Raw genomic sequence first — 22,486 nt, 5'->3', positions numbered from 1 at the left:
GCAAAGTTGATCGAAAATATATAAATATATAAATAAATAAAAATGTGAATTATTTATACCTTGTTTAAGGTTCAGGAAGAAGTTTGCAATGATGTGATACCTGTCGAACTTTGGATAAGACAAGCCAAAATACCAGGACCATTGGCGCCAACTAAAATAGAAATTAATTCTATCAATAGAATGTTGGTGGAAAAGGGTGTCGCTTTACCCATTAAAAAGTATTTAAATAAATTAATTTATATATAAAATGATTTACTTCTCATACACAGAATATTTTAAATCATAATATCTAATTCTCAACAGTTACTTTGCAAAATCGGATTCAATTCTCGCTGCAGAATTTAAACGGCAGTTAGAGGGTGATCATCAATTTGTGTTGACCGAAGAAGAAGAAGAAGTAAAATGGTTTAATAAAAAGTTTAACACTGATTTCAAAGAAATAGACGAAACCATCTCACATGAGAGTGATTCATCGTGCCAAAATTCTAGTATTGATGCATTAACCAATTTAAACTCCAAATATCAGATTTGCGACTCGACAAATCGCGAGTGTGTAATGAAGATTTCTAATTGGTTACCACCGGTCGAAATAACGGAAGAAGTATTCCATGCTATACCGACATACGTGGACAATAAATGCGTCGTATATTTTCATCCTAAAAAGCATAGTATGTTATTTTACTTATATAATCAATAATCAATATAGAGTTTTTCTCTTCTTTTTAAGCTTATAATCATCGATTTATATCATCTATAATCATATTTATATATTATTTATATTATTACGAATACAACAATATTATTTATTTACTCACACACTTCTCTCATATGTTTTGTTATTAGATGCCGATTTACTTTACTATATAGAGTCCGAATTGCAAACTTATTATAAGAACATTAAAATAAAAAAGGAGAAAATATGGAAGGAAGGAGAATTATGTGTTGCCCAATATCATCATAATAAAAAATGGTATAGAGGCCGAATTTTTAAAAATTTAGGAAATACAGTGCTGGTAAGAATAATAATAATCTATTATACTAATAACTATTGTATTTATAATACTATTTAAATCATATATTTTATATCTAGGTGGAATTTGTCGATTATGGCAATGTAGAAGAATGTGAAATAGTGCATGTAACTGATTATATTAGATTAAGTCATATTCCTATCCAATCCACAAAATGTATCATTAGTGGACTAAAACCGGTAATGTAACTTTATTTCAGAATTGAATATTTTTAATGATATTAATTTATTATAATTTTCTTAACTCACATTTATCAATTTATAATAATCTATCATAAATTTTTTTTATACAAGTACAGGCATGTCCAAATGGCAAATGGATGTTGCATGATTTAGATCGGATACATGCACTTCTCGTTGATCAAGAATGCAAAATATCTATTTTACAGCGACAACCTACAGATTTAATTGTAAGTTATGTCTACATGTTGGAGAGAAAAAGAGAGAGATAGAAAGCGATTGTTATAAATATAAAATCTACGTCTTTATATTGTCAATGTATAAGTTTTCGATATTCTTCACTTATCTTATTGTGATCTACTGTAAAAGTGCAATAACGTTTTATTTTTATTTGCAGGTATCAATAACATTATTACGGCCATGGAAATGTGATCTACTAGTGTATCTTGCAAATCACATGGATATGAATATTAAAATCGAACATAAAGAGTGGAATGAATTGAAAAATTATGAAAGCGAAGATTTAAAATCGGATTCTATCAGCAGAGACGTTATTATTGAAGAAACGATAAATGATTATGATGAACAATGCACAGCTAATGTTTCAAAAGAATCTTCATCAGAAATATATATGCAGAATATTACATTCAATGAGAATGTGATAAGCGGTAATTCTGCAGAAATAGAGTCTTTGAAACTAGAATCTAATGTATCTATTAAACAAACCGATTTTGAAAATATATCCTGGATGGACGCAATCACCTTGGACAAGCAGTTGAACGCCTGTTCAACGCCACAACCAGAATCGGAAGAAGAAACAAATTCTTTCGATGTATATAAACAGTTGACAATTCCACAAGAGACAAAGTATATTGAATTAATATTATGTTGCAATAAAGATCCTATTACCTCTTTTGCACAATTGGCTGAGAACAACGATACCATGTTTTCTAATGTAGGTATACAAGAATTTACATCAGTTATTAAATACATGCATGAAGCATTAACCTAATTTATATTCATCTTTTAGCTGTTTCATGATTATTATTTGCAATACAAGGCCATAATGTCAGACTTGCAAACCAATGCTTATCATCAACCGTTAATTGAGTCTTTTGAAAAAAGTAAGTAGTCTGTCGTAAAATAGATAACTATATATGATTTGTATAATTAGTATATAGAAATTATCGATAATACTCATATTAAATAATCTTTCTTAGATACTCCATGCGTAACAAAGTTTTCTGATGAGATGTGGTATAGATGCGTTATTACGAATAGTAAAAATATTCCAGATACCCAATACATACAAGTCTCACTGTATTATATTGATTACGGTAATCATGAATACAAAATATTGGATTTACTCTCAATGTAAGATATTAATACTGCTGATTCACGTTATTTGATTTGTGCAATACAAGAGTCGTTTATAATAATTTGCAAAAATATGTATTCCAGAAATCATGGTTTACATATACCAAAGGAGGAATGGCTAGAATTGCCCGCTATGACTATTAGATGTACATTTTGGGGATTAAATTTTGTCTCTAGCGATATTACTTTATTAGCATCAAAGTTGAATGAAATATATAATGAAACAGTTGTGGCTCGAGTTAAGGCAAGTCTATAAAATTAATATCTTTAAAATTTCATGAAAATACTTAAATTAATTATCATTATAGGAAATTAATGATGGAAATAGCATAGTGGCAGAAATATACAAGGATAAGACATGTAAAGAACTCTTCTATGCTCACTTGATAAAAGAAGGTTTATATCAATTTAAGAACCCTGAAGAAGACTGAGAAGCAGTGTTAACTGTTTATGACTGTAAATTTATGATTGATATCGTTTAAGTTTTACTTAAATCATGTACATTGTATAACTAATTCACATGTACATGATTTAGCAAAAAGATCACTCAGAATTTATAGTCGTTTCGCCTTTTTTAATATAGATATAGATATAAGTTTGATCACTGGTAGACAATAAGTTTGATACCTCATAGACAATAAGAGAAGCGGGTATTGTGTTTTGTAAGAATGTATTGATTGTACATCACAAACTTTAAGGTTATATTAACTTTGAAATTATTTAAAGGTTTACATACAACTTACAAATTATGTTAACGCTGAGTACTCTTTGCAATTTGTTCCTTTAGCACCAGAATACTTTGTCTCTGTTCAGGTGGAAGCATTGAAATTTGCTCATCTGATAATTGCAATACTTGCATTATCAAGGCCGCCTGCAAAAAAAGCAATGGATTTACATTTTATTTAGAACATATATTTGAAATATTTTTTTATCAATATAATTAAATTGTGAATTTAATAGCGAATTTGATAAAACAATGTACATTAGTGTGCAATGATGTTGCAACTTCGTTATAATTCTTCGTGCGATTGTTTTTGTATTCTATTTTTGAAATGATTGTTATACAAATAAGGATATTCTGTGTGCTATATATTCTATTTTTGGAAATATAAGATGAAATATAAGATTTCAAATAAAAATGAAAGATTTACAAAATGTTGCAACTATTTTGTAAGTAGAAGTTATTACAACATACTTTTTCTTGGTCAGACGCGCCACTGGGAATATTTCCCGCTGGAGACATTCCAGCCATAAGTCTTGATGTTGCAGAACTTGCCGATTGTGAAAGCGCAGTGGTGGAGATAGTCGTGTTGCCTGTTACAGGGCTTGGTATTGGCACAGTTGGTGCAGCAACTGGTCTCGGAACAATCGGTGGAGTGACAGGAGTCGCTGAGGAGTGAAAATTATGAGATTTAAAAGTTCTATTTAAATGTACAATTCTTATAAAAAGAATTCTTATAAATAACGAAAAAATGTTGTATCAAATGCACTTAATAAAAGAAAAAAAATCCGAGATATTTACGATTAGCTTTAGTAATCCTAGGATCAATGGGCATCCTCGGATCTCTAGGATCTCTTGGATCTCTGCCGAATCTATCAGCTCTCGGATCACGGCAAAAGCTGAAAATAATATAAATTTAATACAAGAGAGAATACAACACAGTGATCAAACCTATTTAAGATATATATATGAAACCTCTCGACTCCCTCCACAGGAAGAGTGCTGTAAAAAAGAGCAGCTCTTTCAATTACACATTCTATAACCGATTTTCCAATAACCAAAATGCACTTACTTGTCTGTAATGTTAAATGTATTGGGCCCTCTTGGATCAGCAGCAACTGGTATCACCGGTGGTGCGCTAACTGGAGTAGGCTGCGCTTGAGGGGGCCCTCTTAAATCTTGATCCATCCTAGCTAAACGTGGATCTATTGGTCTATCCAATCGAAGATCCACGTCTTGACCTATGTATTTTGATTAAGTTTTAAATAGGGAATTTTTTCAATATAATATGTATAACACAATTCTTCAGTAATAATCGCACACTCGTGTACATATAATATTAAATAAACATTGAAGTATATTTTTGTCTTACCCGCGAAAATGGGCGCTGGAGCATTAACAGCTGGTGGAGGCCGTGGCGGAGCCCACGGTTCCTCAATTCGTGGTTGGACTTGTTGGATTGGTTTTTCCAATGGTGTTAATACACCGGGGATAGGATTAGCCTTATGCAACATGCTGACTGCTGTATGTGGATCCACTATCCTCATAACTACCTGTGCTTGAAGTAGAGCGTATGCCAATTGAGGATTTTGCAGAAGCATTTGACGCGCCTCATTCGGATTATTTTGCACACAAAGTTTCATTTGCTTCATCAACTCGAACATTTGTTCCGGCGGTAGAGACGCTACAGCTTTACTTATAGCTTCCGGCGCCTTGTCCGATTGAACAGCCTCTCCATATGGATTTTCAGTATTCTGCCCTTGCAGAAGACTCTGCATTTCCATCCGACTTTTTTCTGTACAAGCATTATCCACCCGCAATGTTCTTCCACCAATCTCATATCCATTCAAGTTTCTCATAGCGCTTAAGGCTGTTTCTTGATCTTTATATTCACAGAAGCCATATCCTTTAGGCTTACCTGTCTCGCGGTCGAAAACTAATCTATTTACAACAATTGAAAAATTGCATATATACGCAAGTATTCAATATTTTCTTTGTAACTATAAAAATTAGAATAATTATATGACAAGCTCGAAAATCAAGTGTGTGCTTTTGATGATAGAAAGAAAGAAACAAATGATTAATGTCAGAAAATTATATTCAACATATTCACTCATTTCCAAGGAATTCTATTTATATATAGACATAGTATATATATATATATATATTTAGATAATTTAATATTTAATATTTAAAATATCGTTAGAGCATTGCATTATTCTATAATGTTTTCAAGTGTTGAAAACATGTGTAAAAAAATTCAAAAATAATGACATAGTTTGTTAAATGCAATTAACAGACTAACAGAAAATATAAAATACTCACTTGAAGGATAGCACTGGTCCAACTTCGCTGAAGATATCCTTCAGATTTTCCTCTGTAGCCTCGTACGGGATATTCCCGACTACAAAACAATCGGAAACATTATGTACATCACAACAACGCTAACCTCGTAAAAAAATAGTAATTCGTATATTAAATTACTTACCGAAAACACTTCTCATTGACTTGTCCATTAGCGATTGATCCGAAATAGTTGAATTACTCATCTTCACGCTTTTGTTTTTCTTCGGACTACACAAAAACACTCGAAAATATAAATTTCAACAATGTACAGAATCTCTACTGTCAAATTCACTCTTGATAATCTTCTTCTTCTTCTTCTTTGTTTGTATCTTTGTATGGCTCCGCGTTAGGTAGCAACCTGCAACACGGCCACACTCTTGGTAATAATGTGCAAGTGTACAGTGTACGTTGCACTACGTCTGCAACCTAGCTTTACGCTTTTATAAAGGTGCGTTTAAAAATCCTATTCGTAAAGTAGCGTTTAATTGACCAATCAGAATTAAAGGAACAAAGATTCCTTTGTCCTGATTGGTCAATTAGAAGCTATTCTATCCGAAATAAGTGTAAGATTTTTGAATGCACCCTTTTACGATTGATGGGAAGATAAGACTTATTGTTAGCCGATATATTGCTCTCTGTAATTTAAGAATCTTTATCTAATGTTGATATGCAGGCCGAATCAACTTGAATATGAAACTGTCTCCATCTAATAATGTTACGAGTAAAAATAAATTGCAATACTTGGACAGAAAAGTTTTTGAATAAACTTTTTGATAATAAACTGCATTAGTACACAAAATTGTTCAAATTTATTAATGGAATCTAATGTTTTATGGCATAAATAATGTTTAATATGTTTCCTGGATACGTTTATATTTTATATTATGGATGTAATATATATCGTTACAATTGTATTCCTTGAGAAGGAATTTCTCGTACCATTGATATGTCGTTTCCGTGGTAACCGTATGATTGCTAAACAGATCCTCGTATGTCATGCGAAATAACATTGTTGCACATTAATTCAATAATATCAAACAATCATTATTAAATGTGACACAATGAGAGCACATCCAACATGGGTCGACAAGGTGCAAGAAAAGTCAGATCAATGGTAAAACTTGGATAAATTTTTTCCATCTCAGCAGTTATAAATTAATTTTTTTAAATATATTTTCTGATCTTATATTTTATAGATTGTCTTGTGAAAATTTAATAAAGCTGTTCGTGTTAAAATAAATTATATTATTGTAATACCCTTTAATATTGAATCTTTATTTTTTGTTATCTTTCACGCTATAATTTTATTTATTAACACTATAAAATAATATTATTTCAGTATATATGACCTTTGTTTTAATCCGAATGGTACACAATTAGTTGTTGCATCTGGCCATCAGGTACTTGTATATGAGACCAATGATGGTGCTTTGATTCAACCGTTAAAAGGTATAATTATACATCTATAAAGAACTTAAATAGTTGATAAAATGTTTTTTTTTCTAATATAATTTTATTTTTTTATAATATTTGATAGGGCACAAAGATACAGTATATTGTGTATGTTATGCAAGAGATGGTAAAAAATTTGCATCAGGAAGTGCAGACAAAAGTGTCATCATCTGGACTTCCAAGCTAGAAGGAATATTAAAATATTCGTAAGTTATTTATACATATATATATATATATATCTGTATAATGAATGTGAAAGATCTTTAATATATTACATACTTGTATTTTATTTAGACATAATGAAGCTGTACAGTCAATGCATTTTAATCCTGTCTCGCATCAGCTCCTCAGCTGTTCACTCTCAGACATTGCTTTTTGGTCTGCGGAACAGAAAGCTGTGCAAAAACATAAATCTGGAGGAAGAGTAAATTGCTGTGCATGGACAAGAGATGGACAATATTTCGCTCTTGGTCTTGCAACTGGATATGTATCTATAAGAAATAAAGTATGTTATTTCTTTTAAATAATTTTAAATAATTAATCTTATATATTTTTTGCATTTCTTTTTTATTCTAAATTAATCTGCAATAATTACTTCCATTTTTTAGAATGGTGAAGAAAAAACACGCATTGAACGGCAACCTGGAGTACCAATCTGGAGTTTATCATGGAATCCAATACAGTATGTACAATCTATTTAAGATACAGTTATTATTTATAACAGGAAACAAGGATATTTCTTTATGTAATTATATTAATTCTTTTAGAGATGATGCATATGCTATGGATGTTCTTTGCATTGCTGAATGGAATGGAATCATTTCATTCTATAACATTGGAGGAGAAGTTGTCAAAAGAGAGAGATCGCTCAATTTTATACCTTTGAAAGTCGTTCATTTCCCAGAAGGACAATATCTTCTCGTTTGTGGTAGCAATAAGCAGTGTCTTTTAATGACGCATGATGGGATACAATTAGTTAACGTAGGTGGTATTTTTTCATCATGGGTGTGGAGCTGTGCCGTTCATCCAACTGGTTCGCATATTGTAAGTTGTAGTACATTGTGTTTATGATTTTTTTTTATGATTTATTATTTAACGATTCTTTACAGGTGCTTGGTTCTCAAGATGGAACGATAACGTATTTACAACTAACTTGGAATATTGTGCACGGTCTCTATGGGGACAGATACGCGTACAGAGAAAACATGACTGATGTGATAATACAGCATTTAATCACGAATCAAAAGGTTCGAATTAAATGTAAAGATCTGGTGAGTATGATGTTGGCAATCTTTTTTTAAAGTAATATCGATATTTAAAATATTTAAATAACTTAATAGTGTAATATATTATTGCATCATTAAAGTATGTAACATCAATTTTAGATATGCCGAATTGCAGTGTATCGAAATAGACTAGCTGTGCAATTGCCCGAGCGTGTAATTATTTACGAACCATCCGGTAACAGTGAAGGAATGCATTATAGAATACGAGACAAGCTTAATCAGACATTAAACTGCAATTTGTTAGTTGTTACATCGAATCATTTAATCTTATGCTTGGAAAAGCGTCTACAAAGTCTCTCGTTCAGCGGGATAATAGAGCGAGAATGGATACTCGATGGACTCATTGCTTATATCAAAGTAGCGGGTGGCCCTGCTGGACAAGAGTGTTTAATAGCAGGTATAAGTTTTGAGAAATTTATTATTTTTTCTTGTTATAATATAAGCTAGTAATTAAAACGAACAAATTTGGTTATTAGGTTTAAAGAGTGGACATGTGATAAAAATATATCTCGACAATCCGTTTCCCGCGCACATTACGAAAATTGAGGATGCCGTGAGATGTCTGGACATAAGTTCCTTGAAGGAAAAGATGGCGGTTGTCAGCGAGGCTGGTAGTTTGTCCATATTCGATCTATGTACTGGCGAGAAATTACAGGAATTCCAAAATGTCAATAGCGTAGCGTACAACATCGCTTTCGAGGATATTATGTGCTTTGCGGGCAATAACTATCTCGCGATAAAAGTTGCCAACTTTTCCGAGTATAGACAAAAATTCTCCGGTTTCGTTGTAGGCCATAACGGCTCAAAACTGTATTGCCTGAACGGTTCATCCATCATTACGTTAGAAGTAAGCCGTCTCGCAGAATTATTTGAGATAATAAAACATACCAATATTATATAATTAAATATTTGCAGGTACCTTTGTCATTATTTATGTATCAATATCTGGACATCGGATTGTACAATCACGCTTATGACATAGCATGTTTAGGCGTAGCCGAATCGGATTGGCTTGCTTTGGGAACAGCGTGTCTGGATAATCTGGAATTAAATATCGCATACTCGGCATTCGCGCGAGTGAGAAAGTTACGCTATATAGATATCGTATCCGAAGTTGAAGAGAAATTAAAATCGGGTGAATGGGGACGAGAAGCCTGCATGGCTACCGCCGCGGCCGCCATGGGTAGACTCCGCGATGCGGCGAAGCTCTATCAAAAAGCTGGTTTACAACAATACGCTCTGGATATGTATTCAGACTTGCGGATGTTCGATATTGCTCAGGAATTTATAGCCTCCGGTAACACACAGGTTCGTTTATAATAAATATTTCGAGCTCAAGTTTGGTATACAATATAAAAGTAAAGACAGAAGTAACGAAATAATAAATGAGACATGATAAAATGAGTAATTTTTACCAGATTGGTTTAACAGTTTATTTAATTTTCAGGATCGTACAGTACTATTGCGACGACGGGCAGAATGGGCGAAAAGTTTGGGCGAACCGCGCGCCGCGGCCGAGATGTTCCTTTCTGCGGGAGACATTGATCGTGCCATCAGTATTATTGCCGAGTACGGTTGGATTGATATGCTGATCAAAGTAGGCAGACAATTGGATAAAGCAGACAGAGACAACTTATCTATGATCGCCAAAAAACTCAAACAGCTGGGTGCTTCACATGGCGCAGCGGAAATTTTTAGTAGACTCGGGGATGATCCTGACGTTGCCGATGTACTTGTAGACGCGCAGGCGTGGCCTGAAGCTTTCGAACTTGCGGAAAGGAATCCAAAATTAAAATCACGAATATACGGACCGTATGCACGATGGTTGGCGGAGACTGGACGATTTTCCGAGGCTCAAGAAGGTATTATCATCGTATCATGTGTACAACAGATATGTATATAATGTTGAGATACTTGATATTTGTTATCTGTTACCAGCATTCCAAATGGCGGGACAACCTAAAGAATCCATAGTCGTACTTACGATGCTGGCTAATAATGCTATAACAGAAAGAAGATTTCGCGATGCTTCTTACTTTTATTGGCTTTTATCGCAGTTGAGTTTGAATCTGTCAAAGAGTGCAGAAGAGATAAAACTGATGTTCCTTAAATACTCTGATAAGGCGGATATGTATTATGCATATCACGAAGTACATAAATATCTGGTACGATTTGGTAATACATTACAATGTAAAATATTATTATATATATATATATTAATGTATTTTATATACGATATCTTCAGTGTATTCTCTCTCTCTCTCTCTTTATAAAAAAAATTATAAGTTAATATATTCTAGGAAGAACCTTTCACGTCTCTGATGCCAGAAGCATTATTCAATATTTCGAGGTATCTGCTCATGAAAACACAAAATATACATCTAGAAGGTGTTTCGAAAGTAACGATAATGTATAGTCTTGTAAAACAAGCGCGAATATTAGGTGCTAATAAGCTGGTCATGCAATTGTTAGATCAATTACGCACTATGAAAATTCCTGCGAATTTCCTGGCACAAGTAGAAACATCGACTCTAGCTGCTAGATCTTATCCGTATCGTGATCCAGAAGAGTTACTGCCTCTATGTTATAAATGCTCTACATTCAATCCATTATTACCGACGAATAATAACTCTGGTAGTAATTGTACGCAATGCGGACTGAAATTTCAATATTCTTTCGTCATGTTTGGTAGGTAATGATCAAATTGCAATCTGTAAAATTTACAGATTTCTAGATTTATTACGTTTCTTCTAGAATTCTCATGTAATAGTATAAATCTGTTTAAACAAGTATCATTTTTACAGAAATTCTGCCATTAGTTGAATTTGAATTGGAGGATGACATCACGGATGAAGAAGCAGAGAAGTTGATAGAAGAACCATTACCATCCTCTGATGATCTCACAGATTGCGATCAATTTACTGTAACTTCCAATGAAGCTGATCTTTTCACTGTGCGTTTAATGAGATACGAGGTATAATAAATATATCTAAAAAAATAAATATATATAAAATATATATAAATATATATAAAAAAATTACATGATTTCCACAGGAAAAATCCAATAATTCTACGATAATCGTGGGAAGAGGAATATTGAAGAGTATGGATCCGTCCACTGTAATAATTATTAAATGGCCTAAGCCTTTTAAGACTAGATATTTCAGAAATCTTTTACCCGATCTTCAGATTAGTTTGTGTAAATGCTGTTTAAAGGTAAGTTTATCGAAAAAAGAATTCTACTTAATTACGAAAATTCTGATAGAATTTTATTTCATATAATTATTATATGTTTCAGTTGTTTCATTCGGATGACTATGAATTAGCATTACTACGTCACGGACACTGCCCGTTCTGTCGGACCCCGAATGTGACTATAGGTTGAAATAAAAAGAGTGATATTAGAAATTTATTGTAGGTTGCGTAATATACTTATATCAGATTGTTAAAAATGTTTTGTATCTATTGAAACCTACTATGATTATACAGCATTATTGTGAAACAACAATACATATATATAAATTATTTTTTATTTATAAAAATGTATGTTATATGTTGCTTTCTTGCATGTTATATACCACATTATCATTGAATTATACAAATGTATAAGGCAGAATTATCTCATACACATGGTACAGTTGAACGTACAGTAAACTTGAGGTTTCAGTCACTTGCTAATTGCTATGATTGCTTGAGCATACATCGTTGCCGTTATTGGTATCTTCTTAGAACCAGAATATGTAATTCTTAAAGCCAGTTGCATATCCAGACATGATCAGTATACTATTAGTTAACTGCTTTGCTCTCATGCCTGTTACAAGCAATGAAATTATTAATTGGGATCAATCCTTAAGAAATAATGCAGCTTTGGAAATTCAATCATTCAACGCCCTTTCTAATCATCAGGGAAAATGTAAGTCATTTAATTGAGTAGCGAGTGTTAGTTGGAGCTATTTTAAACAATACGGTATCTTTATTCCTTAGTTTTTCCGCTATTCAGTGTCGTGCGTTTTGCCAATACTCAATGCTTATCGAGCACCGATCAACTCAACGGCACGTGTTTCACAAGACGAGAATGCATTAATTACGGAGGTAATCCTTCAGGACCGTGCGCTAACGGATTAGGCACTTGCTGTGTGTGTGAGTAGCAAAAAAAAGAGAAAATAAATACACTTTCTTAATAAATAATTACAAGTAACGCAACTTATATGTCGCAGTTCAAAAATCTTGCGGCTCTACCACTAACATGAACAACACATACTTTGTAAATCCAAGGTATCCAATTACCTATCAAGGAGGAGAACGATGTACGATCACGGTACAACGTTGTAATTCTAACATCTGTCAGGTAATGCACATATTATGCATTGATTTTTCAAGTGCCTTTATTACATTGCAGTATCTTTTATTTGCAGTTGCGGTTGGATTTCTTGGAGGCCACTTGGGCACAACCCAATGCAACTGGATATTGCGATTACGACGTATTTCTGGTATCTGGTGGTTCGTCAACGGTACCCAGAATATGCGGGGAAAATACTAATCAGCATGGTAATCTATTGATTAATAAAAATTCAAATAGAGCAAAAGAATTAATTAAATTCTGTTTCAGTATACGTCGATTTCAATGGTGCGACGCCGATCAGTATATCCGTCGACACTAACGCGGGTTACGCTTTCGATCGACGATGGAACATAAGGATTCAGCAAATAGCGTGCGATTCTGTATGTAAAGGTACGTAAATGCCTTCATTATATATCTCGAGAAATTAGTAGAATTGTTTCTCATCTTGGTTTCAGCTCCTAACGGATGTTTACAATATTACAAGACTGTCTCCGACACCGTAATGAGTTTTAATTATGGTACAACAGAAAATGCCCGAGGTACGCGTCAATCGAACAAACGTCGTGGCGTAAATCTGTAAATGAACAGTTTAAACAAAATAAATGGTTGTAGCTCCTCAAATTGGAACGCGACAAATGGTGAATCACCGTTACGGCGTGTGCATCAGAATGGCTTTGGGATATTGCAGTATCGAGTGGTCTCAAATGAACAGATTTTCTTTCTCCGTTTCTGGAGACACGGGATCATTCGATCCAGATATAATAGGTAAACCGCACAGGTCAAAGAAATCTCGATATTGGATATATCTTTAATATATTCTTTGTAACTCCTGCGATTGAAAAATACTTTGATACAGCGTTTAATTTTTATGATTGCTTTAATAGGTACTGATTTGGTAGCAGAATCTGGTGCGAGCTGCACGAATGATTTTGTGATTATACCTGACCCACGTGAAAATGGCGTTCCTGCTAACACAGACAGATTTTGCGGAAATGGATTTATAACTAAAACATGTAAGTAATGGTACAGTTCACATATATACTATACATTATAAAAATACTAAATATTTCTGAATTTTTATACAGCGGACTTAAAACCGTTTGTACTTTATGTCGTTACAAATGGTGACGAAATGCAAGAAGCCCAGAACAAAGGCTTCAAGCTTATGTTTCGTCAGCTACCTTGTTCAGTTTAAGGATACCGTTATGCGAGATATATATACATATATATGTGATGAATTCTGATAAAGAAGATAATAAGCGTAATTAAATTAGTTATTTATTTATTAAATATCATTTATAATGTAAATAAATAACTCTATACATACAGAGGCATAATAACCGATGTATATATTATCTACTTAAATTTGCTCTACCAGAATGTGTATCAACATGTTCTTTCATAGCATTGTACCAAGTGCCGATTTTCGTGTGAGCCAGTAGATCTTGAAAAGCGTCGCAGCCTTCGATACTTTTTAAGATACCATACACTGCAAGATCGGATAGATCGGGCCTGTTGCCACCCATAAACGGGCTGTTACGTGCGCGAATAGCATGCAACCAGTAATTCGCCTCGTCATACAACGATTGTCGAACGTCGTCTTTTAAACGGTGTCTCTTCTTGAGTCTTTTCCCTATCAACCACATTGCCATTGCACCTACATTCACTATTAACATTCGCTCCCATAATGGAAAATATTCCTCCCATTTGCCAACCTGGATAGAACAAATTTTTATTTTATTTACGTCATCGCGTACAGCGTTTATGTTGTATATGCATATTTGTATTCTGTAGATTCACTCACTTCTGAAAACCAATTGAAAGTTCTATAAGATTCATCAATCGTTCTATATACATTTGGCGAAAGAGTGTGAACAAACACCTCGTCCGCCCATTTTCTCCAATTACGTTCTTCGCTAAAATTGAAACGGTAAATAACGAGCGTGAAAACGTGATTAATCATTTTATATCGTTCATATTAGAATTTACATACGTTATATCATTCATTGTTCTGTCCTTTGGAAGATTTTTGTTAAACATAAGAAAATATTTATTTATGATCTCATATTTAAATTTGCCGAGTTCGTCATGCATTGCTATACTTGGATAATAGTTAGCCAACTCCTCAACCTTATAAGATTTGTTATGTAAATAGGATGCAAGGAGAGATATTATCATGGAACTGTCGTTCAGAGGTTGATAGCCTTCTCCTACTTTAGTCAAAAGGATTGGAACTTTTTTGTAAGAAGACCATCCAATCTCTTTACGAAGGACCGGATCTACTTCCACAACATCATAGGATATCCCATAGTAATCTAAGAAAACTCTGACCTAAAATAAAAATTAATGTTATATATAAATCTCACCTGATCTGCAATATAATAAGATATATTTCAATATAATTTTTTTATTCAATGTTACAAAGTGATATGAAATGATATCTATAATGAATCAAGTGCTTCGATAAATGTAGAGTCAAAATAATCTGCTTTGCACATGTAATAGTACATAAAATTTTTTTTGTGAATTCTTGTGAGTTTTTTACTTACTTTACAACAAAACGGGCATGTTTGATACTGAAATAACGTGACGTTTAAATCCGTAGAATCCAATGGAAATATAACCTAGAATAATACATCTGTTAAATACTGCAAATGCAGTAAAATTTCTCACGACATAATCATTGAAATACTTTTCTGGACGGCGTGACAGATGGTTTATATTTCAACAGCGTAATTTCCGCCTGCGTTCCTTCCAGAGCGAGATTTTGTCGAATTTTGTTGATTTTGTGATAAGCATAACCTGCACCCAGAGCAACACCGGTAACCGCACCAATTAAACTAATTTTCACTAAACTCTGCGTTTTTTGCGGCTGTTGTACCATTGTGCAAAACGACCGTAGATTCTCGTTTGCATAATAGCCATTATTATTAAAAAATTTCGCCCTTGGTATAAGCCGGGTAAATTTGTGTATAGCAGCCATTTTTAAGTTATATATCAGCCTGACATCTGGCACTTGCGCGAATATGTATAATTCTAGGCATATATATATATATATATATATATATATATATATATATATATATATATATACGCGAATAGTAGATGCAACACAATAAGATAATTAATAGAGTGGAAGAGGTAAAAAAAAAAAAAAAAAGAGTCGGTTAAAATAATTGTCGATATATCAAATTTGTATTTCATTAATTTTGTTACAGAAATATGGCGAGGTATTTTTTTATGTAATCACCAAAATCATAATAGAATAAAACACCCCTTGTATGTGTAACAATAAATATATTTGTCTATATTTGTTAATAAAATTATTCATTGACATATAATATTCATTTTTTAATAATACATTTCATTTTATTCTGTATGTGATTTTGATATTAATATACAAATAATATTCACAATACATCTGGCAAACCGAAAATGAGTCACCAAAAATTTTATAAAAAATATACTCTACTGTGTGTAAATAATTCTATTTTTTCTTTTTTACTAAAAGTCATGACGATTTAATACGTCAAGTGTGGGCAGAATTCGAGCTATATATTTAGAGACTTATTTAGATTATAGATATAAATGTGTTTCGACAAAACATTGTATTAAATATATAAGAAATAGCTAAAAAAAGATTAGTCCATTTAGAGCCTAGTTAAAATTTTTCTAAAGGCAGTATTTGTTCATTTGTATAGAACACAATGATATAAAAATATTCTATATATTCATGATTAATAATTCTTCAGGCAGTTTAATAAATATAGAGATTCATTAGGCACTTTTTGATTAAATCATTTCAGATATACATTTCAGCGCTTCATCTTATCCAGAATTGGTATAACCATATCGAAGGATGGTCGTTTGCCAGAATCCTCATTCATACAGATGCGAATGAGTTTTGCAAGATGTGGAGAAATACCTGGTGGAATGCTGACACGTAAATCTTCCAGCGAAATCTAAAACAAATTATCAATTAGTAATTTGACATTTAAATTCGACATTGCTATATAAAGTAATTTGATAAGAAGTATATATTCACCAAAAGTTACAGAGAAAGGAGAGAATCTTAATATATATACTATTATAATTTAGTAATATGAATGAGAATTATAATCCACCTTCATGCCACATTCCATAGGCGATAGATCTGCAAATGGTACTTCTCTGGTTGCCAATTCCCATAAAAGAACGGCAAAACTCCACATATCGCTCGCTTCAAGATTAATGTCTGCGGGACGCTTGCTTAAAGCTTCTGGTGACATCCACGCCGGCTCGTAAATTCGTCCCACTTCTTGGAAAGAAAACTTCGCATCTGCCATGTTTACGCGAGCTGTTAAATCCTCGTCAATCTGAAACGCAATGCAAGATATGTTTGGATAAACGATAGTGTATAGATTTTAGATATCTAGCTATACATTTAATTATTCTTATAATTAAGTAGTTGTTAAAAACTCACCATTATATGCTTGCTGTTGAGATGAAATCTGCATCTATTGTGCCGATCCAAACCGTGAAGAAATGCCATAGCCCTGGCGATGTCAAGAGCTAATCGAAGAGCGCGCGCTGTATCCACTAAGACACCCGTTCCGCCATGTAGAAGTCGATGCAAGCTTCCTCGTGCCATATATTGGGAAACGGTTGCCAATTGCGGCGGCTGATTCACACAACCGAGAACCGGCAGAACATTAGGATGTGAAAAGATTCTTAACTTTGGAAACTCCTCGTTGAAATCCCTGCAGATGCGCGCGGTACATTCGCGGAAGTTTAATATCTTGGCAACGATGTCGTTGTTTTGCCATCGTCCTCGCCAAGTTTCACCGCTCGGTGTGCTCGCGAGATGCGTATGCAGAGACAGATCTACCATACTAATTCCTTTATGCCGAGAAAGAGTCGCGTCGCCTGGAGAAAATAATATAGAAATATAATATAGCTTATATACATGCCTTGTATAATCTCTTTTGTCATTTAAGAAATACACTTACGGCTCCTGGTTTTCAAGCCTAACCAGCTCTGATCCTTAAATTGAATTTTCTTCAAATCTTGTCCATATTCCACTGCCAAATCTGAAAAGAAACAAGGGATGTATCACATGTGCAAATATGTGAGATATTAATTCACATTGTACAAACTTTTTATATACCATGCAATCTCTTGGCTATAACGCCTCTGGCTTTATCAAGAGGGGTGTCACCATCTTTGTTGGCAATGGACACAAGAGCGCCAGCCGCGACCAATTCTTCTGCGATTACTTGATCTCCCCAAAAACAAGCATAATGCAAGGCAGTGTTCCCATGTTCATTTGTAACATTTACATCAGCACGATTTCTAAGTAACTATAAGAATCAAATTATATATTACCCATCTTACACAAGTGTAAACAGTTTGAACAATCTTTTACAAGTAGTATTGTTAAATTCTTTTACCAACTGTACTATTTCCTTGTGTCCATGCGCCGAAGCAAGATGCAAAGGTGTATCATCACCTCTGTTGGTAGCGTTAATGCGTGCACCTCTGCTGAGGAGCAATTCTGCCAATTTTAAGTGTCCTTCTTTACAGCACCAGTGAAGTGGACTGAATCCATGATCATCTCTATATATAGAGAGCAACACATTTGAGATTAAAGTATTTTATAATATAAACAAGGATTATATATATATATATAAAAATCAAATTATTAAATCATTGCAGGTAAGCAATTTCTTAAGATATTCCTTAAAAAAACAATGTCCACAAATAAAATTAAAGTTACATAAATAAAATTACTACAATCATCTTCTTTTTTTAGTTATTCTGTTATAATCAAACTTTATATAAATTTATGATTTATTTGCTTCATATTCTCATCAAGAATATTCTTTGCAAAACCATATGATTATTCGGCCAGCCTATTATAACATTTGAGAAACCACAACATCCGAGGAATGAGTCTTTTCCAAAAAAGGAGTTCTGGAGTAGTTACCCTTGATTCATGTCATGTTCAGTGTCGTCTAGCCAGACGCGGACTTGCATAGCGTTACCCTCGCGACACCATTGAAATATATCTTCCATTTTCGTTTTATTTGTCACAAATTGTCGACCGTAAACACAAACGATACGCTAGCTATATCAGAGCAACGGCACTGTTCGTGCTCCAAAACGGTCCGGCGTCATACGCTAAATATAGCCATATTCTTGACACTAACACATTAGCACGGCAACCTTATTCTTTACTATATATACTTGATTCTACATTATATTATTTTTTAGAAAAAATTACGTTGGAACTAATTGGAATCACGCATTCCATAGCTGCGGATGGGCTTCGAACACTGTGCAATTCTTGATCTTTATACTTGTGTGCAATCAATTATATAAACTGCATGAGTCTAGGTGACCATATAAGATCCATCGCGACGTTGACATATGCAAAGAATCAGCCAACAGTAGGCGGAGAGTGATTACCCACGTGACTTCACAAACAAGCCTTGACAATACGTGAGATGTATATGAGAGAATGAAGGCGTTTAATTAAAAACTGTTTGATAAGAATACATCAAAAATGGTAGTTATATGATCAGAAATTGATGCTGGAATTTTTCCTATTAATTCCGCCATTTTTTACCAAGGCAATCAATAAAATCAATCGGGTAATGTCCAGATTTTTACTTGGAAATTTTTTATCTCTGTTGATAGCATCTCGTCGATATCTGTCAACAGATATTCCTTTTTCTTTCTATTATCAGTCTGCGCGTTATACCCATCTTATTTTGAGTGCATAAGGTGTAGAAAGTTCATATGATGCGAGCATTGACATAATCAAGCTTATCTCTAGCTAGCCAAGACCAGCGACGTATGTTGAGTCAACAATAATGATGATACGTCCGGTTAGCGAACGTCCGACGATGATAGTAAACAGATGATCGCGGATTAATCGGTGTATGTATGAGCCATAATCAAATATGGAAAGCCTAGAACGCTGTGTAAAGTCGCTGGAGGAAAATGAGAACAATGTGCGCGACGAAGCGCAGAGAGCATTGTTAAACATCTGTCATAATGTACTGAGATCGCCGAATGATGACAAGGCACGTGAGGTGCGTCTGGATGACGAAGTAGTCATTGAGAAACTTCTGCCGGCTATCGGTGCCATGGAATGCTTGTTCGATGTCGGTTATATTGAGGTCTGTATTCGGTCCAACAGATATTTCTTATTCCCCGATTTTTATACTCTTCTACAATTAAGATAATAATAATATAACGCCTAATTTAACGGCTATATTTGTTACTTAAATTCGAATACCCCAAAATATTTTTAAATATTTAAAAAAAAATTCTTTCTAAGCAACAACTGTTTAACAGGATGGGGAACGCTTATTTTTACCAGGCAACGTATCTCTTTTGAGACTCCAGAATTTGTCGAAACTGTTATCTGCTGTGTCAGAGAACAAATCTGCAACTAAAGACATTGAAGATAATTTTGCGGCGCAGAAAGCATTCTTCAAAAGAATTTCTGGACATTTTCATGATGTTATGCATTATGAAGATCCAAATTTACAAAGAAAGGCCAGAGGTGTTATACCAATTGCTCAATTAGAAATTGCAGCCATGACAAAAATGAGAGATCTACAAAAGTAATTAAATCATATATATGCATTACTTATAATAAAATTTATTTTATTGTTTACTATTTATTTGACATCTGCAGATCTTACAAGTTTAGCGATGCGATAAGAACTACTTCTTCAACTCAATTTGAGACAGAATTAATGGCTAAAGATTTACTGCTTGTCGAGCTTCTACATTGGTTTAAGCATGAATTTTTTGAATGGGTTAATAGTCCAAAATGCTCAAGGTGTTCTACTGAATGTGTATACGAGAGCGTAGTACCATCCACAGATCGTCGTTGCTCTAGAATAGAGATACACAGGTAAGATTTCTTTAAATATCTTATATAAAAGACTATTGTATTAATCAACCTGCAATATTGTTATGATGTTTATTCAATTTTAGATGTGAAAAATGCAATGTGGTTGTCGAATTTCCTCGTTATTCGCATCCAGAGCCATTACTGACACTGAGACGCGGTCGCTGCGGGGAATGGGCCAATGTGTTCACACTTTTGTGTCGTTCACTCGACTATGATGCACGCTTTATATCTGATGAGACAGATCACGTTTGGACAGAGGTATATTAAACTATCAGTGATTTTACAAATATTATCCTATAACGAAATCATCTGCTCGAAATTGTTTAGAATCTTTCATTTTTCTATTTTCAGATATGGTCGATGTCTGGCAAGAAATGGATTCATCTAGATCCATGTGAGAATATGATAGACAAGCCATTAATATACGAGAAAGGATGGAAAAAGAAATTAACATATGTAATAGCCTTTTCCAAGGATGAGGTGCAGGATGTCACATGGCGTTACACACAAGATCAAGAAGCTGTCATGAAAAGGCGGAAAATTTGCACCGAACAGAGGTTGATACAATTTCTACGATCATTAACTGATCAACGGCAAAATTCGCTCAATTATAGCCGTATGCGCAGAGAATATGTCCTCATGCGAAGTCTATTGGAGCTTGCTGATATGCTGTACATTCCAAATTTACAAAATAAGAATTCCGACGAAACTTACGAAGGGCGAACCTCAGGTTCCCTTGCATGGAGATTAGCACGAGGCGAAATTGTACAGGTATGTTCTAAAATTTTGAAAGATTTTTACAAATAATATTTTGAAAAAATATGTAAAGTGTCAGTCTCATATTTTCTTAAAAATTCATAAAAATTATCTAATCTAACTTTCCATTATTATTTTATTAATTTACACATTCGCCCTTTTTCTTAGACCAATATGAAAAAGAATTATATTTGGGATGTTTCTAAATATGGAGAAACATTTGAATTACGATATAATATCGTTAAAGATGTATACCATATTGTACACAATGATGCCACAATTTTGGAACAAAAATCTGGATGGCAAGAAGGAACAAATATTACAGATGGTGGAATCTTTCGTAAAGTGGAAAATGATTGGAAGATGGTTTATTTAGCACGGTCTCCACAGGCTCAATATGGATTTATTAAATGGATTTTTGAAATTGCAAATTCCAAATTGTATCTAGAGACATTTAAATTAAAAACTAAATCAGAGATGTTTCACGGAGCTAGTGTATCCTGGAAGATTGAAGCTATTTTTAGTGATGATAAAGTGATTGTCATACCTATTTCTAACTGCAGTAATTTTTATACAGAAGAAGTACGAAAAGCTGTGAAATTAAATATAATTGTAACATTGTCCGGTGGACAAGGTCAAATTGCTTGGCAACACGCTCAACTATTTCGACAAAGTCTAGAAAATATTGAGGAGGCATCTATGATAATTAGTATTCAATTGAAAAATCGTTGCACATGATTCCTGCAAGCTGTATGATTAATGATTGAATTTTTGTAGATTGAATTATTTTGGATTTTTTTTCAGTTGAATTTTTATTATATAAATATAGTATTGTTTCGCATATTTCCATTAACCTTAATTATTTCTCAATATTAGCCTTTCTTATCCCACTAGAGTTTAAAAATCGAGGAAGCGATATATAATAAGAACAACAAAAATACTTGAAATTTAATGTATTCTATTGATTATTATTAGTATTTTATTGATTCTTGCGAGAGTTGAAATTTCAAGTTGTAAAATGTAGATAATCATTGAATTTGTTACATATATCGGCCATCTCTAATTTTGCCAATTATCAGAATATTAT

General features: G+C 33.5%; 7 protein-coding genes and 1 long non-coding RNA gene across 19 annotated transcripts in view; 4 read left to right on the top strand and 4 right to left on the bottom strand.

Moving 5' to 3' along the window:
• Positions 1 to 4,625, top strand: part of Qin (qin) — a 135,405-nt gene extending 130,780 nt beyond the window's left edge. For all 6 annotated transcript variants that reach the window (XM_070292894.1, XM_070292874.1, XM_070292885.1 and 3 more), the window contains 10 exons: positions 70 to 218; positions 304 to 668; positions 844 to 1,013; positions 1,091 to 1,210; positions 1,330 to 1,440; positions 1,608 to 2,165; positions 2,241 to 2,334; positions 2,431 to 2,584; positions 2,672 to 2,831; positions 2,896 to 4,625. In XM_070292894.1, coding sequence (XP_070148995.1) covers positions 70 to 218; positions 304 to 668; positions 844 to 1,013; positions 1,091 to 1,210; positions 1,330 to 1,440; positions 1,608 to 2,165; positions 2,241 to 2,334; positions 2,431 to 2,584; positions 2,672 to 2,831; positions 2,896 to 3,018 — 2,004 coding nt within the window. In that variant the 3' untranslated portion in view covers positions 3,019 to 4,625. The remainder of the gene's footprint in view (positions 1 to 69; positions 219 to 303; positions 669 to 843; positions 1,014 to 1,090; positions 1,211 to 1,329; positions 1,441 to 1,607; positions 2,166 to 2,240; positions 2,335 to 2,430; positions 2,585 to 2,671; positions 2,832 to 2,895) is intronic.
• Positions 65 to 6,034, bottom strand: Cstf64 (cleavage stimulation factor subunit 2 CstF64). 3 transcript variants are annotated; one of them, XM_070293052.1, is made up of 9 exons: positions 5,797 to 6,034; positions 5,634 to 5,712; positions 4,681 to 5,249; positions 4,381 to 4,549; positions 4,284 to 4,310; positions 4,110 to 4,207; positions 3,783 to 3,976; positions 3,331 to 3,458; positions 65 to 151 (listed from the first exon to the last, which is right to left on the bottom strand). In XM_070293052.1, exons 1-8 carry the CDS (start codon positions 5,855 to 5,857, stop codon positions 3,339 to 3,341), a joined length of 1,317 nt encoding a protein of 438 aa, XP_070149153.1. In that variant the 5' UTR covers positions 5,858 to 6,034; the 3' UTR covers positions 65 to 151; positions 3,331 to 3,338. The 3 variants fall into 3 exon arrangements, with proteins under 3 accessions (XP_070149153.1, XP_070149145.1, XP_070149162.1); XM_070293044.1 differs by lacking the exon at positions 65 to 151 and having other exon boundaries at positions 3,265 to 3,458; XM_070293061.1 differs by lacking the exons at positions 65 to 151; positions 4,284 to 4,310 and having other exon boundaries at positions 3,266 to 3,458.
• Positions 6,035 to 6,549: 515 nt separating this feature from the next.
• Positions 6,550 to 11,893, top strand: Oseg1 (intraflagellar transport protein Oseg1). Of its 2 annotated transcripts, XM_070292830.1 has the most exons (17): positions 6,550 to 6,768; positions 6,994 to 7,103; positions 7,192 to 7,312; positions 7,401 to 7,611; positions 7,715 to 7,788; positions 7,874 to 8,150; positions 8,216 to 8,377; positions 8,492 to 8,789; positions 8,869 to 9,239; positions 9,308 to 9,700; positions 9,840 to 10,254; positions 10,331 to 10,557; positions 10,693 to 10,780; positions 10,865 to 11,080; positions 11,197 to 11,366; positions 11,447 to 11,608; positions 11,691 to 11,893. In XM_070292830.1, the coding sequence occupies exons 1-17, from the start codon at positions 6,716 to 6,718 to the stop codon at positions 11,775 to 11,777; spliced, it is 3,435 nt and encodes a 1,144-aa protein (XP_070148931.1). In that variant the 5' UTR covers positions 6,550 to 6,715; the 3' UTR covers positions 11,778 to 11,893. The 2 variants fall into 2 exon arrangements, with proteins under 2 accessions (XP_070148931.1, XP_070148923.1); XM_070292822.1 differs by having other exon boundaries at positions 10,693 to 11,080.
• LOC138931770 (uncharacterized) lies at positions 9,846 to 13,448 on the bottom strand. The gene is made up of 5 exons (XR_011446674.1): positions 12,680 to 13,448; positions 12,041 to 12,203; positions 11,195 to 11,381; positions 10,878 to 11,103; positions 9,846 to 10,393 (listed from the first exon to the last, which is right to left on the bottom strand). It is a non-coding gene; the product is annotated as an uncharacterized lncRNA (long non-coding RNA).
• LOC138931765 (uncharacterized) lies at positions 12,164 to 13,990 on the top strand. Its single transcript, XM_070292855.1, has 9 exons — positions 12,164 to 12,305; positions 12,377 to 12,532; positions 12,610 to 12,740; positions 12,808 to 12,940; positions 13,002 to 13,124; positions 13,190 to 13,273; positions 13,347 to 13,499; positions 13,619 to 13,747; positions 13,820 to 13,990. Exons 1-9 carry the CDS (start codon positions 12,164 to 12,166, stop codon positions 13,927 to 13,929), a joined length of 1,161 nt encoding a protein of 386 aa, XP_070148956.1. The 3' UTR covers positions 13,930 to 13,990.
• A 9-nt stretch (positions 13,991 to 13,999) lies between these two features.
• Su(p) (prostaglandin E synthase Su(P)) lies at positions 14,000 to 15,735 on the bottom strand. Its single transcript, XM_070292843.1, has 5 exons — positions 15,427 to 15,735; positions 15,284 to 15,358; positions 14,728 to 15,065; positions 14,539 to 14,650; positions 14,000 to 14,449 (listed from the first exon to the last, which is right to left on the bottom strand). The coding sequence occupies exons 1-5, from the start codon at positions 15,715 to 15,717 to the stop codon at positions 14,087 to 14,089; spliced, it is 1,179 nt and encodes a 392-aa protein (XP_070148944.1). The 5' UTR covers positions 15,718 to 15,735; the 3' UTR covers positions 14,000 to 14,086.
• A 346-nt stretch (positions 15,736 to 16,081) lies between these two features.
• Ilk (integrin linked kinase) lies at positions 16,082 to 18,812 on the bottom strand. The gene is made up of 7 exons (XM_070292810.1): positions 18,700 to 18,812; positions 18,164 to 18,329; positions 17,881 to 18,073; positions 17,723 to 17,803; positions 17,197 to 17,639; positions 16,859 to 17,089; positions 16,082 to 16,696 (listed from the first exon to the last, which is right to left on the bottom strand). Exons 1-7 carry the CDS (start codon positions 18,786 to 18,788, stop codon positions 16,550 to 16,552), a joined length of 1,350 nt encoding a protein of 449 aa, XP_070148911.1. The 5' UTR covers positions 18,789 to 18,812; the 3' UTR covers positions 16,082 to 16,549.
• Positions 18,744 to 22,242, top strand: Pngl (N-glycanase Pngl). 4 transcript variants are annotated; one of them, XM_070292765.1, is made up of 7 exons: positions 18,744 to 19,897; positions 20,076 to 20,347; positions 20,422 to 20,643; positions 20,727 to 20,901; positions 20,995 to 21,200; positions 21,270 to 21,414; positions 21,568 to 22,242. In XM_070292765.1, the coding sequence occupies exons 1-7, from the start codon at positions 19,679 to 19,681 to the stop codon at positions 22,135 to 22,137; spliced, it is 1,809 nt and encodes a 602-aa protein (XP_070148866.1). In that variant the 5' UTR covers positions 18,744 to 19,678; the 3' UTR covers positions 22,138 to 22,242. The 4 variants fall into 4 exon arrangements, with proteins under 4 accessions (XP_070148866.1, XP_070148848.1, XP_070148858.1 ...); XM_070292747.1 differs by having other exon boundaries at positions 18,747 to 19,366; positions 19,556 to 19,897; positions 20,995 to 21,414; XM_070292757.1 differs by having other exon boundaries at positions 18,747 to 19,366; positions 19,552 to 19,897; positions 20,995 to 21,414.
• The last annotated feature ends 244 nt before the right edge of the window (positions 22,243 to 22,486 follow it).

This window comes from Polyergus mexicanus, unplaced genomic scaffold (assembly GCF_030449975.1).
Source record: "Polyergus mexicanus isolate NDT 795.1 unplaced genomic scaffold, iyPolMexi1.0 SCAF_1, whole genome shotgun sequence".
Lineage (NCBI taxonomy): Eukaryota > Metazoa > Arthropoda > Insecta > Hymenoptera > Formicidae > Polyergus > Polyergus mexicanus.
This window is presented reverse-complemented; position numbering and strand designations above follow the sequence as displayed.

Coding starts and splice junctions, on each gene's coding strand:
- Cstf64 (XM_070293052.1), bottom strand. CDS start 5,857: ATGAGTAATTCAACTATTTCGGATCAATCGCTAATGGACAAGTCAATG. Junction 5,250..5,633: donor GGACCAGTGCTATCCTTCAA/GTGAGTATTTTA, acceptor TGTTGTAAATAG/ATTAGTTTTCGACCGCGAGA. Junction 3,977..4,109: donor TAGGATTACTAAAGCTAATC/GTAAATATCTCG, acceptor TTCACTCCTCAG/CGACTCCTGTCACTCCACCG.
- Oseg1 (XM_070292822.1), top strand. CDS start 6,716: ATGAGAGCACATCCAACATGGGTCGACAAGGTGCAAGAAAAGTCAGAT. Junction 7,612..7,714: donor ATGTATCTATAAGAAATAAA/GTATGTTATTTC, acceptor TCCATTTTTTAG/AATGGTGAAGAAAAAACACG. Junction 10,255..10,330: donor ATTTTCCGAGGCTCAAGAAG/GTATTATCATCG, acceptor ATCTGTTACCAG/CATTCCAAATGGCGGGACAA.
- LOC138931765 (XM_070292855.1), top strand. CDS start 12,164: ATGATCAGTATACTATTAGTTAACTGCTTTGCTCTCATGCCTGTTACA. Junction 13,125..13,189: donor GTGCGATTCTGTATGTAAAG/GTACGTAAATGC, acceptor TCTTGGTTTCAG/CTCCTAACGGATGTTTACAA. Junction 13,748..13,819: donor TGGATTTATAACTAAAACAT/GTAAGTAATGGT, acceptor ATTTTTATACAG/CGGACTTAAAACCGTTTGTA.
- Ilk (XM_070292810.1), bottom strand. CDS start 18,788: ATGGAAGATATATTTCAATGGTGTCGCGAGGGTAACGCTATGCAAGTC. Junction 17,804..17,880: donor TATAGCCAAGAGATTGCATG/GTATATAAAAAG, acceptor GTTTCTTTTCAG/ATTTGGCAGTGGAATATGGA. Junction 17,640..17,722: donor AGGCTTGAAAACCAGGAGCC/GTAAGTGTATTT, acceptor TATTTTCTCCAG/GCGACGCGACTCTTTCTCGG.
- Pngl (XM_070292747.1), top strand. CDS start 19,679: ATGGAAAGCCTAGAACGCTGTGTAAAGTCGCTGGAGGAAAATGAGAAC. Junction 19,898..20,075: donor TCGATGTCGGTTATATTGAG/GTCTGTATTCGG, acceptor ACTGTTTAACAG/GATGGGGAACGCTTATTTTT. Junction 21,415..21,567: donor CACGAGGCGAAATTGTACAG/GTATGTTCTAAA, acceptor CCTTTTTCTTAG/ACCAATATGAAAAAGAATTA.